Genomic DNA, 22,198 nt, shown 5'->3' on the forward strand with positions numbered 1-22,198 from the left:
GATCTTTTACCTTTTCCTTGTAAAGCTTAGTACGCTCCTCATCCAACTTAGCTGCTTCGTCTTCATTTTTGCCGTCTTCAATAAACTGATTATAAAACTTGTTGAATATGTCCTTTGATTCTGTTTGAGCAACATGCAAAATATGAAGAAATCCATTATTTTCATTTGTATCTTCTTCCATCTTGCCATAGCTATTTTCTACATTTTGTTTTTTTTTACGCTTTGGGGTTCGCTTTTTTCTGGACACCATAAGCGCTTAACGTTTCTTTGCACATCATTGGTTGAATCAAATAGTAAACCATAAGCGTCACAAGCTTGTCCGTTTTCATCCATCGTGTCTCCTAATTCTTTACTTTCGTCGATGTGAACAGTTTAAACTTCAAGCTTGCAATGATTCATTTCAAATGCAATGACGTCTTTAATAGGAGTTTGGTAGGCTTTATATGCGGGATTGGTTGACTGTTTCGTGTTCTAACATCTGATTGGTCGTCTTAGTTTGGTTTTCAGTTTGAGTGTGTCAATCCATGTCAAATCAAACTTTAATCTGTTTTCTAAAGTGAACGGTTTCAAATCAACGAGAAGGTATCCATATGATGTTTTTGTGGCTTTCTCAAACATTCTCATAAAACGTTCGTTGTTCTAAGGATACATTTGTCGGGCAATTGTCATCACCAATTCCGGTCAACCGGGTTTTGAACAGTACTAGATAATGATAAATTTTTCGTTTCTCAGTTTTCTGTTTGAGAGTTCTTAGCTAAATGTTCTTGCTGAATGTATTTGTATCCTTTCTCCATTTCTCAAACTCAAACTCCAATTTTTTCGTTTGTTTCCAAACATGTTCTGGTTGATGGAAATCATTGATAACGATCTGTGGTGGGACCCTTCGGTAAAGAAATTGGTAATACGTTTATCCTTTCCAGTACAGTAAACAAGTAATCTAGAATGAGCAAATTGTTGTGCCTTGTCATCATCTTCTAAATCGGACGGGATTCCTTGAACAAATTCCTGGTTGTACTGTCCTCTTAATTAAAAAATACAGTAGCTGACATCTCTTGTATAGCCGAACTGTCCTCTGTATCGGATCAAGTATTCAAGATCAGTGCTGTTGCAAAAGCTTTTCTACAAATGTTTTTTCCCACACGCTGAAATATACACGGGTTATGAGAGAACATATCCAATGAAATTATGTCATGTCAGTTTGAGTTTGAAATGCATGTCTATGCTTTAAAGGTAAAATCAGTGATAGTCACCTTTGGGACCTGTTATCATCATCGAAAAGGGATGCTGGAAAACCATCGGATTTACATTATGCCCCGTAGCATCTGTCGATGAAGTTAGAAATCATTTCACCTTTAGCGGTGGTGGTGGATACGCTTCACTGCCAGTGGTGGTGTTAGATACACCTTACTGCACGGTGGTGGTGGTGGTGGTTGATACTGATGAGTGACTTTTTGTCCATGTATCTGTCGTAAATGTCTCAACATTAGATCTCTCCACGAAACACGAAGATTCCTGCTTACAGTCTGGATTCTGTGTTGAAAATATGGTATTCCTTCGACGGCTGGCAAAAGAATGGAATTTACTACTTTATCCTTTGTGTTTTATGCCTTTTAAAAAGATCTTTCTCTCCAAACTCGTCTAAGCTAATTAGAATGCTTCTATAAAGGCCAGTCAAAACAACTCTGTAGTCTAGACAAAGACAAATAGACCAATGAAATCTATGCCAATTTGACCAATCAGGTATAAATTAATGTAACCAATAAGATTATTATTTTAATAACCTTTCACGCATGCATATAAAACCACTCCACAACGTAACCCTTTCTTTCTTCAACATGAAGTTTTGTTGCCTGGACTTTGGTCACAAATTAGACAAAAGGAGCGAACTACTAAAATATCAGCGCTCTGCCAATCAAGGAAGAATAATCTAGATAGGCATGTTAACAAACATCGAAACGAAAACATTTTTCATTGCTCCAAATGCGGATGTGCATTTAGTCGGGTCGACAATCTGTTCGGACATTTGCGAGACATACATCAAGTTGACGGAGGTCGTAAGCGGGCAAGCATACCAACTCCAGAAGAAACGATAATGAAAAAAATGTTTAGGACAAAATCATCGACATACAAGGACGCATTCAATAATATGGAACATGTGGATTTACAAGACATTTTAACTACGTTAAAGACATTGTTTTCTTCCATATTTAATAAGGTCACAAAAGGGAGCAAGTCAAATGATCTCGTTCGAAATGGATTACCCTATAGTTATTCCATTTGGACCTGTAACAACCTTAACTGCTGATGGTTTTCTTCAGGAAGTGGAACGTTTTTTTTACATATAATGAGGATTCAAGTGGCGGTGCTCAAAAACGGTGCGTGAACAATGACAGATTTTGCTTGAAATGAAATATATCATTCGGATTAAAAACTCTGACAGTATATGCTGTGCAAGAGCCATAGTAACATCAAAGGCCAGAATTGATAAACATAAAAGGTGGGAGAGCATTAGAAAAGGTTACGAATCGCATGGTGACATAGCTTTTCATAAAGCTGCCAGTGTGAAGGAAGGCCATTGTGGAACAGAAAATATAAAAAACAATTTCAAACAGTACTAGAGGGAGACCAACTACACATCCTCTCTAAAGAAAATTTAGATGCGATGATTTACAATGGACCAGAAGCGGAAAACAAAACATATTTATATTATCAAAATCCGATGAGAAAGCTAACCATGGGTGAACTCTATCAGAGGACACTTGATAAGAAGAAATACTTAGTGGAAAATGGCTATACGTATGTAATAATATGGGAGTCAGAATTGGACCAGCAGTTAATCGGAGATACTGTAAAGACGGAATTTATTAAAAACTGTCATATTACAACACCTTTTCAGCCGAGACAGGCGTTCTTCGGAGGACATACAGAAACATTTACACTATACAAAAATGCTTCATCGGTAGAGAATCCAGTACTACGATGTCACGTGTCTTTATCCTTTCATTAACAAAACCGGAGAAGTACCATTGGGTCATCCTACACTCATCACAAAAAACAAAAAAAAAAGCCTTGAAAACTACGAAGGCCTGTTAATTACAAAGTCATCACACCATGTCAGCTGTTTCACCCTGTTCTACTATGCAGAGTCAACGGCAAGTTGTTATTTCTTCTGTGTAATTCGTGCGCGGACGTTAAGATTGAAGATACGTGTACTCATACAGTGAAAAACGATCTTTTGTGGGCACTTGGGGGACATATGAACTAAAGAAAACCATCGAAAAAGGTTATCAAATCGCGAACATCTATGTAGTCTGGCACTTTGCTATGAAAGGAGAAGTCGTTACTGAGTATGTAAATACCTTCTTGAAACTGAAGCAGGAAGCTAGCGGTTTGTCATCGTGGTGTACAACAAAAGAACTAAACTACAAGTATATTACATAATATAACGAAAAGGAGGGTATCTGACTTGATTATGAAAACATACGAAAAAATCCCGGCCTGAGGGCCTGAGCAAAGCTGATGCTGAATTCGTTTAAGGGCAAGTTTGGAAAACGTCAACGTTCAAACGTCGATGATCCTGACGTATATTTCGATAAATTGATCAGTGAAAAAGATGAAGTCATCTGGATTAAATATGTATCAGACGACTTAGTTGAAATGAGATGAAAATATAAAGACGATTTTGTGGACACTAGCGCAAAAACAGTTGTCATTATAGCTGCATACACGACTGCCCACATCCGTCTAAAACTGTACGGACACAGATTCAGTTATATTTGCCATAAAGGAGGGTGAATGGGTTACTCTCTTAGGTGATTATCTCGGCGATCTTACTGATGTGGCGTCAGGAAACGCGATAATAACGTTCAATACTGGAGGTCTGCAACAATATGCATTTCGCTTGAAAGAGCCGGATGAATCTGGAAAACAAACACATTGTAAAATCAGAGGAATCACACTCAGTTACAGAAAGGTATAAACTATCAATTTTGATGTAATGAAGACAATGGTACTTGGTAGTTCCAAAGAATCAATTACAGTTAAGGATCCTTTCAAAATTAGTAGAAACAGAGATAGTACGAAACTTGTAACTACATCACGAAACAAAGATTACAGACAAGTGTTTGACAAGCGAGTCTTCCGTGAAAACTATATATCTTATCCATATGGATTTTAACTGATATAAAGACAATATTGCTTGTACTGAACATTTGCAAAATAGATTGTTTCCCTGATGAATGAACACTGTGTTTATTGATAGTTATCAAAGTCGAGCGGATTAAGAGTAATTGTAAAGGAAAGATTTAATGTTATGCAAGTAAACATTATGAAGTATATTGAACTTCTTTCTATGTAAATAGTTTTCATATATATTGTACATTAAAATGTTATGGCTGTGTATCGTAGTACTAATAAAAAGAATAGAAATTGTATGCTGTTCCTTATTGATCTGTTTCATAATTGATCAACTAACAGAACCCTTACAGTTAGCGTTATGTTTACATGGACCTTGCATCAACACGTAGCGTAGAATTGTTTTACGGTATTGATACCGTCACGCTCTGTATGTACTGAACGTTTCCTCCTCTGAAAATTCCCTCCTCCGAGACCAAGATGACGGCTTTATATAGGACATATAGGGAAAATGATGACGCCACAATCCCTGAAGATAGGCACATGACTACTGATTTACTTGTTTTTCGCTAAAATACAAACAATTATCTGTGAAAATTTGATGAACAAAATGTGCTCGTGAAAAGTGGGGTAGGGGAGTTAAGACAATACAGAGAAAACGAAGTCGGAAACCCCCGTATTTTTAGCTCATTTTCAGTAAAATAAATCTATATGATAATTTAGTTTTTAAAAACAATGTATTGAAAATGATTTAAACACTCCGCTCGAAAACAATAATTCTGGCATGAATTTTGCATAAAGTAAGAACTTCTTCGGCGAAAAGTAAAATTACATATTTGCATCACCGTGTAGGTTGTAATAGGCCTGTTATGTCAAATGAAAAAATAACTTTTTAAATTGAATGTACGCCCAGAAACTAAATTTTTCGCCGTAAAGAAGGCAACGTAAAAACTATTTCGGGCTAGGCTAAAACGTGTTTTTTCGACGCCATTTGCGTAGAAAGTATTAATTTGACCTTTTCAATAATTGTAAATCGCGTGAAGATCAGCTTTTGCTATTATCTAAATACGTTATCAAGGATGCAACTTGTTTTTAAAACTCATACATATTACACCTTCTTTACCTTAAGCACAATTAATTTGACCGACTTTCTTAAGTACCGTATAATAGACTTTTTTATTAACTATAACAAAAGCAGACTTTTTAAAAATGAATGAGATAAATAGAGCTACAAACTGGTCTTTTGTAAGTTCAAATTCCATCAAGAAGGAGAATGTATCTCATCCATGTATGTGGCAATAAGACCAAATACTAAATCATGGTACGATTCTGTAATACGCCGTGTATTCAGGCAAAAAGATTGCAAAGACGTATTAAATCAGACAATAGTACGTTTTATGACACGTTATTGTCTAATGTGTATTTATTGCAATCTATTGGTCAGATTTTTATATTCGGAGACTTTAATAGTCGAATAGGCAACTTGGACGATCATATATCTGGTATTCATGTTATTCCAGATAGGGATATCATAGATTTTGATATAAATGCTTATGGTGAGATTTTTATTGATTTTTTAATAAATGCTAGTATGTGTGTCCTAAATGGACGAAATATTGTCAACAATGATTTTACATCTGTGTCCACAAAGGATACCACACGATAGCATTGATAATTTTGTAGATTTTTCTGTATCATTGACCTCAGATGTTATTAATAGATGTGATAATATTGCAGGACTTGCTACGATATCTATATCTGATTATTCGCTAATGTCTTTGAATTTGTTATGTTATAGTTCAAACCATACATCTACCAACTTAAGAACTACTGATTCAGATTCTTTTGTCAAATTTGATAAAGATTGTTTTAACAGTTTTTTTTTTTTTGAACAGCAATGAATTTTTATTTGATGTAAATAGAACAATAAATACTTTAGAACAAGGTTTTAGAACCAAACAGGATATTGATCAAGCATATGCTAGTTTGTGTGATATTTTGAAATCAGCTATGTATACTAATATACCACACAAAACTATATTAATTGGAGCTGAGTTTTGTTCAAGAAAACGTAGACCAGGTAAACCATGGTGGAATGAACAGTTGACAACATTGTTGGATAACTTATCACAAACTGAAAAGCGTTGGCTTCATTGTAACAGTAGAAGTTATAAAGTGTGTTTTAAATTAGAGTTTGTTAAAAGTCGCAAACAATTTGATACTGAGGTACAAAAGGCAAAGCGTCGTCATTGGTATAACCTTCAAAAGGATTTGTTGGATGAATGCAATGTTGACCAATCTCGGTTTTGGAAGTCGATTGGAAAAAATGGTATTGGTCAAACTAATAAGAAGGATATTCCAAACGAGGTTATATGAGATGACGGATCTCTGTCCTCGGATGTTAATGATGTTTTATTTAAATGGAAATCGGAGTTTAGTTCTCTGTTTAACAATCCCAACTTAGATTGTAATAGAGATTATAGTTTTTTGGGAGTCGGTAGATATACTCCAAATGTTGCAGTCTCGGGTGAAATGGGATGAGTGCTTCCAGAAATCCGGCAATGGAAGTCCATTTCTTTGTATTGGGCACGACTATCAACCATGCATGATCATAGAATAAATAAACGTGTTGCACTATGGGCTAAATCTTTAGCATGTAGGTCGTGTAAAAACTGGTATTTTGTTGTCACAAACATGTTTAATACAAAAGGTTTACAGCAATATATTGATATCTAGTCTGCAATACCGAAACAAACTTTGTTAAATAAAATTGTCAATGTAATCTATGACAAATTTAAGGTAGATCGGTTTCAGTCTCTGAATAGTGTCACTGGTCCTTCTGGTCGAGGCAGGAATAAGTTGCGTACTTATCGCCTTTTTAAAGACGATTTTAGTACGGAATTTTATTGCCAACTTATTATGTCGCCGTATCATCGTGCTGCATTTAGTAAATTTCGATGTGGTGTCGCACCTTTCCGTATCGAAACCAGACGTTATGAAGTTCTGGAAGTACGTGACCGGAAATATCCCTTTTGTGACAATATTGAAGATGAGAGTCATGCCATGCTTGATTGTTATCTGTATGATGATTTAAGACAGTCATTATTTGATAAGGCTGTAAGTGTAAATTATGACTTTCTTTCTATGTCTAAAATAGATCAATTAGTATTTCTATTCACAACCCCATTGATGATTAGAAATTGTGCCAAAACCTGCTACAGTATTTTAAGACGACGTCTTTTATATATTTGTAAGTAATGCCTTTTCCTCTCTTTTAGCTATGTATTCATTTTATATATTCTAAGACGTTGTTGCTAATCAGTTCATCTACGATCTGATCGGGGTGATATTTGATTTTCTAAACAGTTTCTTAAATGCGCAGTAGTGCTTATTTTGAAATTCAGTGTTTTATCCAAATTGTTTTAACTTTGTTTTACTGATAGATTAGCAACTGCTCCTTAGGTTTAATCTGTAATATAAATTTGTAATATATCACATTATTATGAACGATGGTTTTACCTATGAGATATGTGAAATGAGAGAAATATAAAAGTCTCTAATATTTCTAAATCAGAATGGTTACATACGTATGCTTGACATGTACATATTTCTGTTTTGTTTATTATTGTATTGTATGTAATTGAGACTATAATAAAGAATAAATATATTATATAATACTGATTGACATTGAATGCTAATAACTCCATGTGTTGTAAAATGGTATTTAGTTTGTAAGTGTAATTTCCTATCAATTAATACCCTCTCGAAACTGGTAAAGTAATTGCTTATATTTGGACAAAAGCCCGATGTCTTAGCCGTTCGCCAACTGCTAAAAAGACAATTATAGGATTCAGTGTACGTTTTATTTCACTGGTACAACCAGTAAGTAAGTTCATACTCTAAAAATCACGTCAGAGAAATTTGGGAAGTTTTGACCGATTAAAACGTTTGCAGCATGAGATTATATTTTTTCTTTACACGGAAAAAGCGAATACGCCGATAATCCGGAGTTTGCTGATTATTATGTTATTGTCACAAAACTGTTCCAGTTCACGTAATGTAAACGGTGCACTTAAACTGCCTAGCTATAGCTATTGCTGTTATAGGAATGTGGTAGAGTGTTTATTTAGGTGTGAGAGGTCCTGGGTTCGAGTCCCGATTAAAGTATAGCTATTTACATTCTGCTGCATGTTTTTGCTGTTAAAGGAATTTTCCAGATGTTCTATATTTTTGGCACACAGTATCTTGGATCATCATTTTGAAATCCAGAAAATAGTTAAATGTTAAATCAAATGCACTGAATTAGAAAATATTCGCTGTATTATGTCCCTTTGATGTTTCTGCTCTCTGTGTTCAAGAAGAGTTACATTTCCTTGATCACAAATTTTTCTTTTACATGAAAATATTAAATACTCATAACTCTACGCTTCTGGTCAAAATATTGTCAATATATCTATTTTTGAGAAATATATGGACATTTGTCTTCATCTCAAAGCTTTTTAACTTCATACCTATGATTTGAAAAACTTAGGTACTATCTCTACATAAACCTAGAGTGTTTTGTGATATACACTTGTAAAGATTACACGCCCAAAACGGTAATCATTCATTCGAGGACAATAGGAATCAACCACAATCGATACGGTGTGAATAAATTGACAGCAGATAAAAAAATCGTGAGATAAAGATAACGGGTCATTATATTAAGCGAGGTTTATTATATCAAAGTTTATTTCTGCGTCAAAAATTCTGCTGATAATTTAAATGTGCGGAATTTATTTGTTCGTGACAGCCTCGACCAGTAGATTTAGCAGAAATAACACCTTGCAGAATTAAATCGCTATACGGTAATATAATTCTCCCACAGTTCAGCAATACATATATGTATTATCGGAAATATGAAATTTGTACAATTAAAGTACAATATAATACTTGGACTTAATCCGCTTTTTTAACATTCATTTCTAGTTCACTCGGCAGAATTAGCACAATTAATTACCTGTTACAACGGCAGATATTATGCCTGAAAATTGGTGATTCGTACGACGTATTATTTTTTCGTAACTCGGAAATCGGGAGTTCGCTATTATTATCGCACTCAAAGTGTCTGAATTTCCAACTTTTCGACCCACTGAAATATCTACTAATACAGACACACACGCATGCACACATGCAGGCATACACGAACGCACGCACGCACGCTCGCTCGTTCTGACGCACGCACGCATGCACGTGTGCACATTTTAGAGGCTAATTAGATTTACATTTGTCTGTAAATCCGCAGTCCTACCGTCAGAGTGTGCATATTTCAAACATTACTTGTCTCAGAGCCATTGAAATTAGTCCAGCATGTACATATAGGGCCTACGATGTCCAATGCATCTCAAAATGTATTTGATATTCAGCTAGGAAACATTATAGAATTGTAAAGCTGAGCATTGGATTTCCTAAGCCGACACATAGCTATGGTCCTTGACTTAGTAAAGCTCTGCATAAATGGTTTAAAAAATTGCATTGCATATATATATATCTCTCAAAAGTATGTGACCTAGAGCCATGAAACCATATAGGAATATTATTCAGCATATGAAGTGTTGTACACCTGTGGTTTTGTTTTGTATTGCACTCTGGACATTCACATAGTGAAAAATATGCGTTTAGAATCTGCCATTTTGAGTCACATGTATCTCAAAAAGTACTTGATATATAGGTGTAGTGTGACGGAAAGAAGGAGCATCAGTATCCTACAGATTCATATCGAGTTTTGTATTTTTGACAAGTCTAGAAACTCAACACTCCTGAAAACATCAGTAAGTTTAATCTACATTAGAGACACTGCAGAATATAATAATTAGAATCATTGTCCCTATTTCCCTATGTTTCTCTTTCAGCTTCATTTATCTTGTTATATAACTGTATAACGACAGAAAATGGGAGGAATATTGTGTCCTATGGGTACATGTCTGCTTTTTGGTAAACCCTAATTACCAAACCTTACCACATACATCACTTATATGTTTATGTAGAAGCTAATACAGTGTACGCATTTTTCTCTTTCAGTAAAGCCCAGTGACCCAGTCATTCAAACATTACCTGTATCTGTTGGAGGCACTGTAGAGGTCAGCTGTACAACAACTGGTTGTAGACCTGCTGCAAATATTTCCTGGTTATACCAGGGATCAACAGCTACAGGTGAAACAACTTCCACACTTGATGCTACTACAGAAACATAATCAGTGGTGTCATTATTCCGAAAACAGATGACTGCTGCAGATAATGGACATATTGTAAATTGTATAGTTACACACCCAACCTTGATCAGTCCGTCAGAGAAAACTGCATCAGATAATCTTAATGTTTACTGTAAGTTGATTTTTGTTTTGTGTTATTTGAAAAAAAAAGTTGATCAAACCTGTTTCTGTTAATAATATACCTGATAAAAGTAGATAAAATTTTATCTTTATTATTCGAAAATTCGTGTACTCGTGTTTAATTATGTTGCTGTTTTATCATGTATAGCCACCTATCTAAACTGCCTTTGTATGACTATTTAGTTCATTCAAAGTGATTTTAAAGCTTTAATTATCGGAATATATACACAGGATAAATGTAACAGAAAGGACAAATTTAAGAATAAAGTTTATAAGTATAACGTTTACTAGTTTAAACAGTTTCAGTTAGACCCTCAACTACACGTATTACTGGCAACAAAGAAATAATTGCTACAGGACAAACAGCATTAACATTGACGTGTACAACAGGATCCTCTAACCCTGCCTCTGATATTAGATGGAAAAATGGTTCTGTAACATTATCTAGTAATCGTCCATACATGGAAACTACTGGAAACAGTAATGGATTGGTGAGATCACAGCAACTGATACTGCACCCAACACGGTATATGGACGGTGATGGCATTTCGTGCGAAGTGTCAAATGCAGAGTCACAGTCTGATGTTGTGGATACTATTACACTCAGTTTGAAATGTAAGTTCTTCTAACTATATCAGTGACTTAATATTATTTATGAATTTCGTGTTTAAGACACACGGCCAAATTAAACAAGCATTTATGAAAACAGGGATTTTCAACTGGAAATGTTCACAAGTACGAGACTGGCCACAATTCTTAAAAAGTTCATAAGATGGCTATGTTAATATTAATAATATTATTGTTAATATTTCTTTTTTCATATTCAGTCTTGTACTTACAAAAGGGTCATAATCTTTCATTAACAGACAATCTTCCATACCTTCCGGTGTCAATACATAACACTTGGATATGTTACTGGGATAATATAGTTTTACAGTAATTTCCGGCTCATATTCTGCTTTAAACAATATAAAAGTAAGTAATTTATTGTCGCCTCGTTTACTAACTCCAGTAAGGCAGTTCACAACAATTTTTGACACTTGCAGTGTAACGTCAAATATATCTTCTATTGACCTTAAATAGTAAATAACTCTAATAACCAATGCCTAATCTCACTCTGACCGTAATAATACAGAAATATTTATGATTTATTCTCTCTCTAGGCATCTTACACAATCTATACCAGTAACTGGATATTACATCCATTTGTCTCATGCCCCTTGCCGGCGGGGGGATAGAAAATGCCGGCTGTGTCTCCATGCAGAGGGGTACGACTCCCCCGAAAATGAAGCCACCTGTTTGCCGTGGGTGGCGACCCGTAAGTCGGAAAGGAGGGTCCTGGATGTTGAGGTGCCCCATAGCATCCCGGGGAGATGATGCGTGCTTGTTTGCATGTGTGCATCCTCTTTCCGGGATGTGGATGCCAATACACATCTTTGGCCTCTAATTCGGTGTAGACGTTTCGGTGGTCGTATTGGCCCGATACTATCAATCGGCTAATCATGCCAAGCCCTAGGAAATCTAACTTTATTTACGGTTACATCTTAATGTTTTTCACGTTAAACTGCATCTTTATGTTTTCTTTTCTACATTGCACAATTTCTGTTGTTTTCATGTCAAATTGACGTTACACTTCATCGAATGTTCTTTCCTTCTTATGTCATATTCTACGGAGTTCAGCAAACTTCATAGTATGTTCAAACAAATTTATTGAACACCTTATTGCAATATACAGTATAATTTCTATTTCCTAGATGACGGTGGCTTAGGGTCAATTGGTTGGGTAAAGTAGCAATCCCTCTAACCCCCTTATTGCATTTATGCCGTACTGCTGGTGATAATAACAAGATTGCAAAAGACCTGGCTGAGTTTATCACAGTGAGTACAGTATCCCTAACATGTATGAGCTGGATATCCGCTTTTTTTACATGTTCCCTTGTTGGACTCCGCGGCCGGTGGGGCTGCGAGTGATGAATCTGAATCATTTAAATATAGAAAATATAAATAGAAATAAACGACCGCTTGCGGAAACAGACTCTGAAGGCAAGGAAAGTGAGAATATTTCTAACCGACCATTTGGCACAAACATTGTTTTCCCTAGATTTCTACTGATTCAGTTCAACGACGAAACATTCAAAATGACAAGTATATCTTCTTTTGGATTTGCGAAAACACTCCAGAGTGTCGCTAGTGGTCCAAAGTCAGTAAAGAAGCTGTGTACAGGGGACCTGCCCGTGGAGGCTGAAAAAAACAGCACACGCACAGAATCTACTTGGCATGTCACTGCTTCTAGACGTATCAAAATAACAAAATTAGGCAAAGAAATCCATAAAAAACATTATCATTCTAACATTTGCCATTCCATTTCTCCCTTCTGTCATTAACATCGGCTATCTGCGTACCAAAGCTACAACTTACATTCCCTATTCTCTTCAATGTTATGATAGTTTTAAGTTTTGCCACAATGAAAACACTTGTTAAACTGATCACATTTGCCCAAAGTGCTGCTAAAATGGCTATTCTCATAAACATGACATCCGCAGTTATCCATTGTGTTGTGTGAGTTGCAGCTAGCAGCATTCAGCAAAGTTTCGAGACAGCAAGACATGGACGATCGAAAAGGAAGTTCTCCATGTCAAATTCACACAGGGCATTAGATTTCCTGAAGCTAGACAAATTGCCAGAGCTAAATTCATCACTAACATCGACAAATTCTTCAATAACAAAATCTAACTTAAACAAATCAACACAATGTATTGATGCCTCTACGCAAACAGATTCTGTGCTTGTCCCAGATGTTCAAAACGAAAAGCCTAAAGTTGCAGCAAAACCTGGTCAGATTCCACAAGATCAAAAGACAGCTGCTAAACCAACGCCGTCGTCACAATAAAACGTTTTATCAAACTCCAATCAACTTGGGGTGAGTCAAACACCAAGACAAAAAAAATTGACTTGAAAACTAATGGGATTTGAAAGGGATCAGATAATCCCATACAAACCCATAAGCAGTTCCCTCTTGATTTGAACCGGTTGACGGGAGAAGATGATGACGATCTGCCATTGTCTGCTTTGTCCAGTTTAACAAGCACAAGGGAGGTGAAGATCAAAAGGTTTCCACATCTTGAGTCAAGGCAGCACAAATATATCGTTTAAATTTCCAGTCGACCAATTTTTGTTTACCATTTGAAACAAATATTACAATGTAAATGGCAAGTAAAATTATACAGTGGAATTGCCGTGGACTTAAAGCAAATTATAATGAAATTCTCCTTCTCTTATCAAAATATAATCCTTCACTTATGTGCCTTAGTGAAACATTTTTAAAGGAAACGGACAAAATAGCTTTCAAAAATTATTTAGTGTATAACTTCATTAATGCTAACACTGACAGAGCTTCTGGTGGTACATCCATTATTATTATTAATGCATGTCCGCAAAGACAAATTGTTCTAAATAAAAATTATTCAATCAGCTGCAATTTAAACTCAATCTTGAAGATCTTGACAATCTTATGAAACAATTACCACAACCATTTTTTGCTTACGGGGGATTTGATTTTAATGGTCATCATAAATTTTATGGCTGTTCTGACAGCAACACTAGAGGTCAAAAAATTGAAACATTCATTGAAAGAAATGCCCTCTGTTTATTAAATGATACATCAATAACGTATCTTCATCCTGCAACAGGTAACTTTTCTACACTTGATTTGACAATTTGTCAACCGAATATTTTTCTTGATTTTGAATGGAACGTACTAGATGACTTGCATGGCAGTGACCATTTTCCAATTATTATTTCAAATACGTCTAATCTGCCTTCAGGCCACCCTTTATATTTTTAATTTAATAAAGCTGATTGGAAGCAACTTCAAACATTATGTAAAATGATTTGACTTTGGAGAATTGTCAAGAAATGATAAACATAAAAGTAAGCCATGGTAAAACAATGATTGTAAGATCGCTGTTCGAAAACGTAGGACTGTCATTAAACAATTCAATATACGCCCACAAAAAACAATTTACAATCAGTTAAGATTCAGAGAGCAAAAGCTCGCAGGAATATAAAGCAAGGAAATTAAATATCGTGGCATTCATACGTTTCAAAACTTAATTGTAGGTCATCGGTTAAAAAGTCTGGGAAATGATTCGTAAAATAAGTGGAAAAAGAACAACTTTAATTGTTTTCAATCTAACAAAATCAGACCAGTCTATTGCATCTACCAAGGAGGACATTGCCAATACACTTGGTGAAAATACACTTGGTGAAAGCCCGCCCGCTTAGCTCAGTAGGTAGAGCGTTGGTCTACGGATCGCGAGGTCGCGAGTTCGATAGTCGGGCGAGTTTGTACTGGTACAGAATCCGGGAACATTGATTAGGTTAACCGCCCGCCGTTATTTGACTGAAGTACTGTTGAAAAACGGCGTAAAACCCAAATCAAACAAGCAAAACAAAAAACACTTGGTCAAACTTTTTCGAACAACTCTTCATCAAACAATTATGATAAAATGTTTCAAAACATTAAATCGACTAAAGAAAGTAAACCTTTGAGTTTTGATTCAAATAATGATGAAGATTATAATTAACCTTTTTCGCTCACAGAATTACTTGATTCTTTAGACAAGTGTCATGATACTGCAGCTGGTCAAGACCAAATTCATTATCAACTTTTAAAACATTTACCACAAGAATCATTAGACCTCCTCCGTGGAATTTACAATATCACATGGAAAACTGGCAATTTTTTTCAGATTCCTGGAGAAAAACTATAGTTATCCTAATACAAAAACCCGGGAAAGATAGCACGAACCCCAGTAATTATAGACCAATTGTCCTTACTAGATGTTTATGTAAAACTCTAGAACGTATGATCAATTCTAGGCTAGTTTGTTATCTTGAATCTCAAGGCCTAATTATTTACTTTCAAAGCGGTTTCTCCAAACAGCGCAGCACAACTGATCATCTTGTTCGACTTGGAAAATATATTCGTGATGCATTTGTTAAAAAAGAGCATCTAGTGTCTGTCGTTTTCGATTTAGATTTAGAAAAAGCTTATGACACTATCTGGAAATATGGTATTATCTTAACGACTTAGGTTTAAAAGGTCGTCTTTAAACATTTATATCACATTTTTTATCTGATCGCAGTTTTAAAGTACGCGTTGGTGTTACCCTTTCTGACTCTTTAAAGCAAGAACAGGGAGTTCCACAATTCTATTTCTAGTTCTATTTTATCTGTTACACTTTTTGAACATCAAAATTAATAATATTGTGAAATGTTTGTTACCAGGTACATATTGTTCATTATAATTATTAATACGTTGATTATTTTCTGATATGTTATCGTTCAAAAATATGCGTGTGAACGCCAACTACAACAGTGTTTGAATAAAGTTCAAACTAGGGCCATTGCAAATGGTTTTAAATTTTCCGAAACAAAAACTCAGTGTGTCCATTTTGTCAATTACAGAAACATTATTGTTACCCTGAGCTTTTTCTAAATGGTATAAGGTATAAAAAAAACCCGTTGTTGACGAAGCAAATTTCTTGGTGTTATTTTTGATAAAAACTTTCTTTTTTACTAGATATAAAATACCTGAATCCCAAATGTTTGAAATCATTGAGTCTTTTAAAGGTAATTTCAAATACTGATTGGGGAGCAAATCGCAAGGCTTCAAACAGATTTTATTAGATCCAAGCTAGATTATATTTGTGTTGTTTATGGTTCAGTCAGGAAATCGTATTTACAACTGTTGGATACTATCTATATTCAAGGTCTTCGTATTGATCTTGGTGCATTTAGAACATCGCCTGTTGAATGTTCGTATGTTGACGCAAACGAGACGTGAAACGAATGTCGTTGCAATATGCTCTGAGGGTAGCTGCAAACAAATCCAATCCTGCTCATAAAATTATATTTAAACCCAAGTACCATGATCCGTATGACAGAAAACCAAAGCAAATTAAACCTTTTGGATTTCGCATCAACATTTCTACGAAGGAAACTGAATTCGATGATATAAAAGAAAATTTAGTTCTAAATACATCACCATGGACACTTAATTCTCCAACAGTTCTAAAAACCGCCTTGAAAAAAATCTGAAACAAACCCTGAAATATTTAAGTCCAAATATAACGAAATTTAGTCGACTTACAAAAATCAATTTCCAATTTATACAGCTGGTTCAAAAGATGATTCAAAGGTTGGATGTGCCACCATTAGCCACCTACATCAAATTACGTTTGCCAAATAACGCTACAATTTTTTCAGCCGAGGCAAAAGCTATTGATTTGACCCTTAATTTTATTCCAGAATATAATGAAGAAAAGTTTATCATTTTTTCCGACTAATTTTCAGTATTACAATCAGTTCACAACCGAAATACGGAAAATCCTCTCATTCAAAGTATTCTTCTCAGGGTTCATGAACTATCTTTTAAGAAGTCCATCGAATTCTTATTAGATTCATCACATCATATAACATTGGATTCCTTGTCATGTTTGTCTTTATGGAAATGAGGATACCGCAGCAAAGAAATCACTTTCATTACAACAATCTAAATTGAAATTACCATATACTGATTTTAGGCCAGATATCAACAAATACATTTTAACTAAATGGCAGTCTTCATGGAACAATGTTTCGTTCAATAAACATCGTGAAAATAAACCTACTTAAGTTGAATGGCGCAAAGGAAACAGATCTGTTTCCAGGGAGGAAGTTGTTCTTTCTCGTTATCGAATAGGTCATACTCAGTTGACCCATTCGTATCTTCTGAACAATGAATATCAACCTGAATGAGTACCATGTCAAACACACATAAAAATATTTTAATCGTCTGTGTAGATTTCGATCCCTAGCGCAATTCATACTAAAATGTTGAATCGTTAAACGAGTTGTTTGAAGAAAATTCCTGTCGACAAAATTTTACAAATTTTGAAACAGAATAAGCATATATCATAAAATCTGAGCCTTATTTGATTTTTATTCACAACTTTTACACTTTTTTATATTTGCAACTGATATGTAACTATATGTATATACTTTTAGCTTTAATAGTTTTATATATGCTTTACGATTAACATAATCCATTTAACTTTTTCTCGGCGATATATGATCTTTTTGTGTCGACTCGCCGTAATACCCAACTCATTCATTCATTCATTCATTCCATTTGTCTCACTGATGTGGGCTTACATCCCATTTATTTCCGCGGACTCTTTAGCAGATTGCGCGCAAACTTTGATACTCAAAGAAAGAGACACATAGCTCTCTGTTAAACAGATTCCATACATGAGAATGAATGGATGCCCAGATTGCCGTATTCAAGGGAACAAAACTCTCCAATTACCATAGTTTGCAAGCATGTCAGCTTGATTGAATACTCATCGCTTCTAAACTCAACGATTGTATAATTTACGCTCCACCTTCTTCAGGGGCTACCTTTCTGGCATTCGTATATAACTTTCTAGTTTGGTTAAATCATATTTTATTTGCTCTTTACATATTTACAATAACAGAACATATACACAACATAAAAAAGTAGAGCAAAAAGGGTTGGGCAACAAGTTCTTACAACATTAATGAATGCCCTCCCATAACAAAAAGCATATAAAGGTCGATCGGCTGACAAATAGCCGTAAAGGAGCAAAATACAATGTAACTGAGCAATATTTAAGTTTTGGTTGTTTAAAGACCTTATAAGAAAGAAGGAAATAGCTCGAACAGATTGAAAAAGTTGATACTAGCTTCCACAAGGATTAAGAACAAGTTTTAGAGTCACGAGGGATGTAATTAAGGACAATTAATGATACACACACAAATCACTATTCAAAACAACTAGTATGTTTTATATAATTTTGAACTTCGCTAAATAGTTCTTCATTTGCTACTGGTAACAGCACATGTTTCCCTAATAACAAACAGTCCAAGTTCAAAGGATAAAATTGTCGTGTCAACCCAAATAAATGTGTGCGTTGTTCGTTAAATGTTGGAAATTGGAAAAAGTATTGCTCAGCATCTTCGCATACGGCTCCAAAGTGTCATGTTGAATTATCACGAAGATGGTTTAGGAAAAGGTCATTTTTTAAGTTAATGCAACTGTTTCTTATTCTTGCATTATATATTGAATAACGTCTTTCACCAACAAGATAACAGAGAGTTTGAGATTTCAAACTTCGCCTTCCCCTTCAACGTCTCTTGCGAAGTTAACGTATAAAGCTGAGTTCGATTAAAATTCCTTGACATCTCAAACTTCTTTACTTCTTTTAATACGCACATTCAATTTATCCGTAATTATGGTCGTTTTTTTGTTTTTGTTTTTTTTTCGTGCATTTTGATATCAATTGTCCGAAAGGGTAGGACTTTTACAAGAGGTTTTAAAAATGAAAATTAAATAAAAACATTTCAATTAATATAATCATCGCATGGATATTAGTGCGATTACGTTAAAAAAATAACCAAAAAAAAAAGCGAAACAATGTGAACAATGTAAATCCGAACATTTAGGTTTTATATGAAACGATGTCAGTATACAATGCACGATTGTAAATCATACATGAGAGGAAATAAATGTGATAATCATATCAACGTATTCTATCGTTGATGGTGTTCTTGAAAGATAATACAGTTAATATTTTTTTTAACAAAAGCAAGAGACACCAACTATTGCAAATGCATTTCTCGACATACTTTGAACACAAAAGGCATGACCATAAAATATAAAGGACAGATTCATCCGTCATGCTGTTGACTAGTATTTCATAGTTTTTCTTAAAGGTTAATTTTACTTTGAATTGGTACTTTTTACTTTGAATGCCTTAAAAGACGCTTTGATTACATGAGCCAATTTACACAAATTATGAATACATTTAACAAGCGATTTGAAACAAATGTAAGATACTTTCGTGATATCATACATTTTGGCATCATGACACACTGTACGACTCTGTATAATGTCAAACTCTCAGACAGCACACTATAATCGTCCGAAGTCACCAATTGTCTAGCAAAACAGTCAAGAAATGTTAGGTGGCGACAAAAATTGTCGCACAAAATAACATGTGGGCATATACACGTATTTGTTTGAATACACTATTTTATAAGTAAAGCATGTACAGATCAAGGAATTGATCATGTCATGTCATGTGCCTCCATCCAGATTTTAGTCTTTGATGCAGAGTATGTGGACAGAGTAGATGCAAAAAGACTGAAGTTTTGACTTTCGTGATATCACATCTCCGGACGTTCAAAACTTCCCTTTGTCAGGATACTGGTTATATGACCAAGGGAAGTACCTACGCCTTTAGTATCTTGCACAATGAAATGGGTCCTAACTCAATGTGACTATGTCTTAGACTAGCTGACAAACGAAATAGAATGTCCTTTGTTGAAACGTAGAGCTGGTTAGACCAGATATCTCATATATAGAATTTTCCTCTGGCTACCTTGCCTAAATGATTCGTGTTCCAATGATTCGTAAATGATTTCTGTTATGAGCTAGACAATTTCAGGGATCAGGCAAATCACTAAATGTTTCAAACTAGCAATCTTCAATTAAAACTGATTAGCTCAAACTCCTATAGGCTGGAGACTCTATACTTGACTGGGCTTTGTGTTGCAGTTCCCGTCAGACAATGTCTTTAATCAACAACATACGAGTCTTACCGCATAGATGCTCGGCCTCTGTCCTCTCAACTCTATATGAATACCTTTACTCCTGGATGCTCAGCGCCTATATGCTATCATATGTAGCATTCAACTACCATATAGGTATATCCTCGATGCCTTGGCTGTACTTCGCCGGTAATGCTGAACCGTCTATAAGCTGGAACTCTCTTACTATCTCAGTAGATTACCAAACTCTGGGTCTCTGTCTCAGCTTCCCGATGCTCAGCCTATATATGCTATCGTATATAGTATTCAACTACCCTTAAGGTAAAACTCCTGGCTCTATAGCTCGAAACCTGGTTGAAATTCTGCAACTCATCTTTAGTCTACGAACTTCCAAAGTCTTCTTTTTAATAATTTATCCGCCCCGACAGGGTAACTGCAATAGTCTCCTTATCAAGGTACTGGGATAAATTATTAGTTGAATCCTCGATGTTTCTTCTTCAACCGCTGGATAGCGAATGAGCTCTCTGTCATCCATCTACCTATTTAAACCCTAGCAGACGTGCTATTTTTGTGCCCCCCATGAGTGGTGGGGGCATATAGATTTGGTCTTGTCCGTCCGTCCGAAGTTCGTGACGCGCCTAGCTCGAAAAGTATTCGATATAAATTGATGAAACCTTGCATGAGTCTTTATCATGATATGAACATGCACACCTCCTATTTTTCATTTGGCTCCGCCCCCTATTTTCAGAGTTATGGCCCCTGAAATAGTCAAAAATGCACATTTTCACGTTGTGACATGCCTAGCTCAAAAAGTATTTGGTGTAGATTCATGAAATCTTGCATGAGTCTTAATCATGATATGATCTTGCGCACCTCTTATTTTTCATTTGGCTTGTCACCTATTTTTAAAGTTATGGCCCCTGAAATAGTCAAAAATGCACATTTGCACCTTGTGACACGTCTAGCTCAAAAAGTATTTGTTACAGAGTCATGAAACCTTGCAAGAGTCTTAATCATGATATGAACTTGCGCACCTTCTATTTTTCAGCTGGCTCGGCCCCATGTTTTCAGAGATATGGCCCCTGAAATAGTCAAAAATGCACATTTTCACCTTGTGACATGCCTAGCTCAAAAAGTATTTGATGTAGATTCATGAAATCTTGCATGAGTCTTAATCATGATATGAACATGCGCACCTCCTATTTTTCATCTGGCTCCGCCCCTTATTTTCAGAGTTATGGCCCCTGAAATAGTCCAAAATGCACATTTTCACCTTGTGACACGTCTAGCTCAAAAAGTATTTGATATAGATTCATGAAACCTTGCATGAGTCTTAATCATGATATGAACTTGCGCACCTCCAATTTTTTATAGAAGGCCCCTGAAATAATCAAAAATGCACATTTTCACCTTGTGACACGTCTAGCTCAAAAAGTATTTGATATAGATTGATAAAACCTTGCATGAATCTCAATCATGATATGAATTTGCGTACCTCCTATTTTTCATTTGGTCCGCCCCCTATTGTTAGAGTTATGGCCCTTGAAATAGTGAAAAATGTACAATTTCACCTTGTGACGCACCTAGCTCAAAAAGTATTTAACATAAATTGTTGAAAACTTGCATAAGTCTTTATCATGATATAAACTTGCACACCTCTAATTTTTTGGCTGGCTCCATCCCCTTTTTTAAAGTTATGGCCCCTGAAATAGTACGAAAATGCACTTTTTCACCTAATTATGTGCCTAGCTCAAGAAGTATTAGATGTAAATTCAGGAAACCTTGCTGGAGTCTGTATCGTGATGTGACCTTGCACACTTGGAATTCTTCTTGAGAATCCTAGCTCTTAGTACAGAGTTATGGCCCTTGAAATAGCCAAAATAGTGTATTTTTTGTTTGTGATGCTCATAGCTCTAAAAGTATAGGGCCTAGAATAATGAATCCTTTGCATAAAATGTTTGTTGAGGCTATACCCCATTAAGACTGCAAACATTTAAATTATTGCCCCTTATTTGTGACAAATGTTCCAGTGTGGGACACACCCTGTGTCCTAGAAACATTCTAGTTAGAACTTGTTT

At 35.4% G+C, this 22,198-nt stretch overlaps 1 protein-coding gene across 1 annotated transcript in view; it reads left to right on the forward strand.

Annotated features, from left to right (window-relative positions):
• Positions 1 to 5,452: 5,452 nt before the first annotated feature.
• Positions 5,453 to 22,198, forward strand: part of LOC128553896 (nephrin-like) — a 45,728-nt gene continuing 28,982 nt past the window's right edge. The window contains exons 1-3 of the mRNA XM_053535097.1: positions 5,453 to 5,690; positions 10,195 to 10,326; positions 10,863 to 11,120. Of these exons, the coding sequence (XP_053391072.1) occupies positions 5,453 to 5,690; positions 10,195 to 10,326; positions 10,863 to 11,120 (628 nt within the window). The remainder of the gene's footprint in view (positions 5,691 to 10,194; positions 10,327 to 10,862; positions 11,121 to 22,198) is intronic.

Source organism: Mercenaria mercenaria, unplaced genomic scaffold (genome assembly GCF_021730395.1).
Source record: "Mercenaria mercenaria strain notata unplaced genomic scaffold, MADL_Memer_1 contig_4456, whole genome shotgun sequence".
Lineage (NCBI taxonomy): Eukaryota > Metazoa > Mollusca > Bivalvia > Venerida > Veneridae > Mercenaria > Mercenaria mercenaria.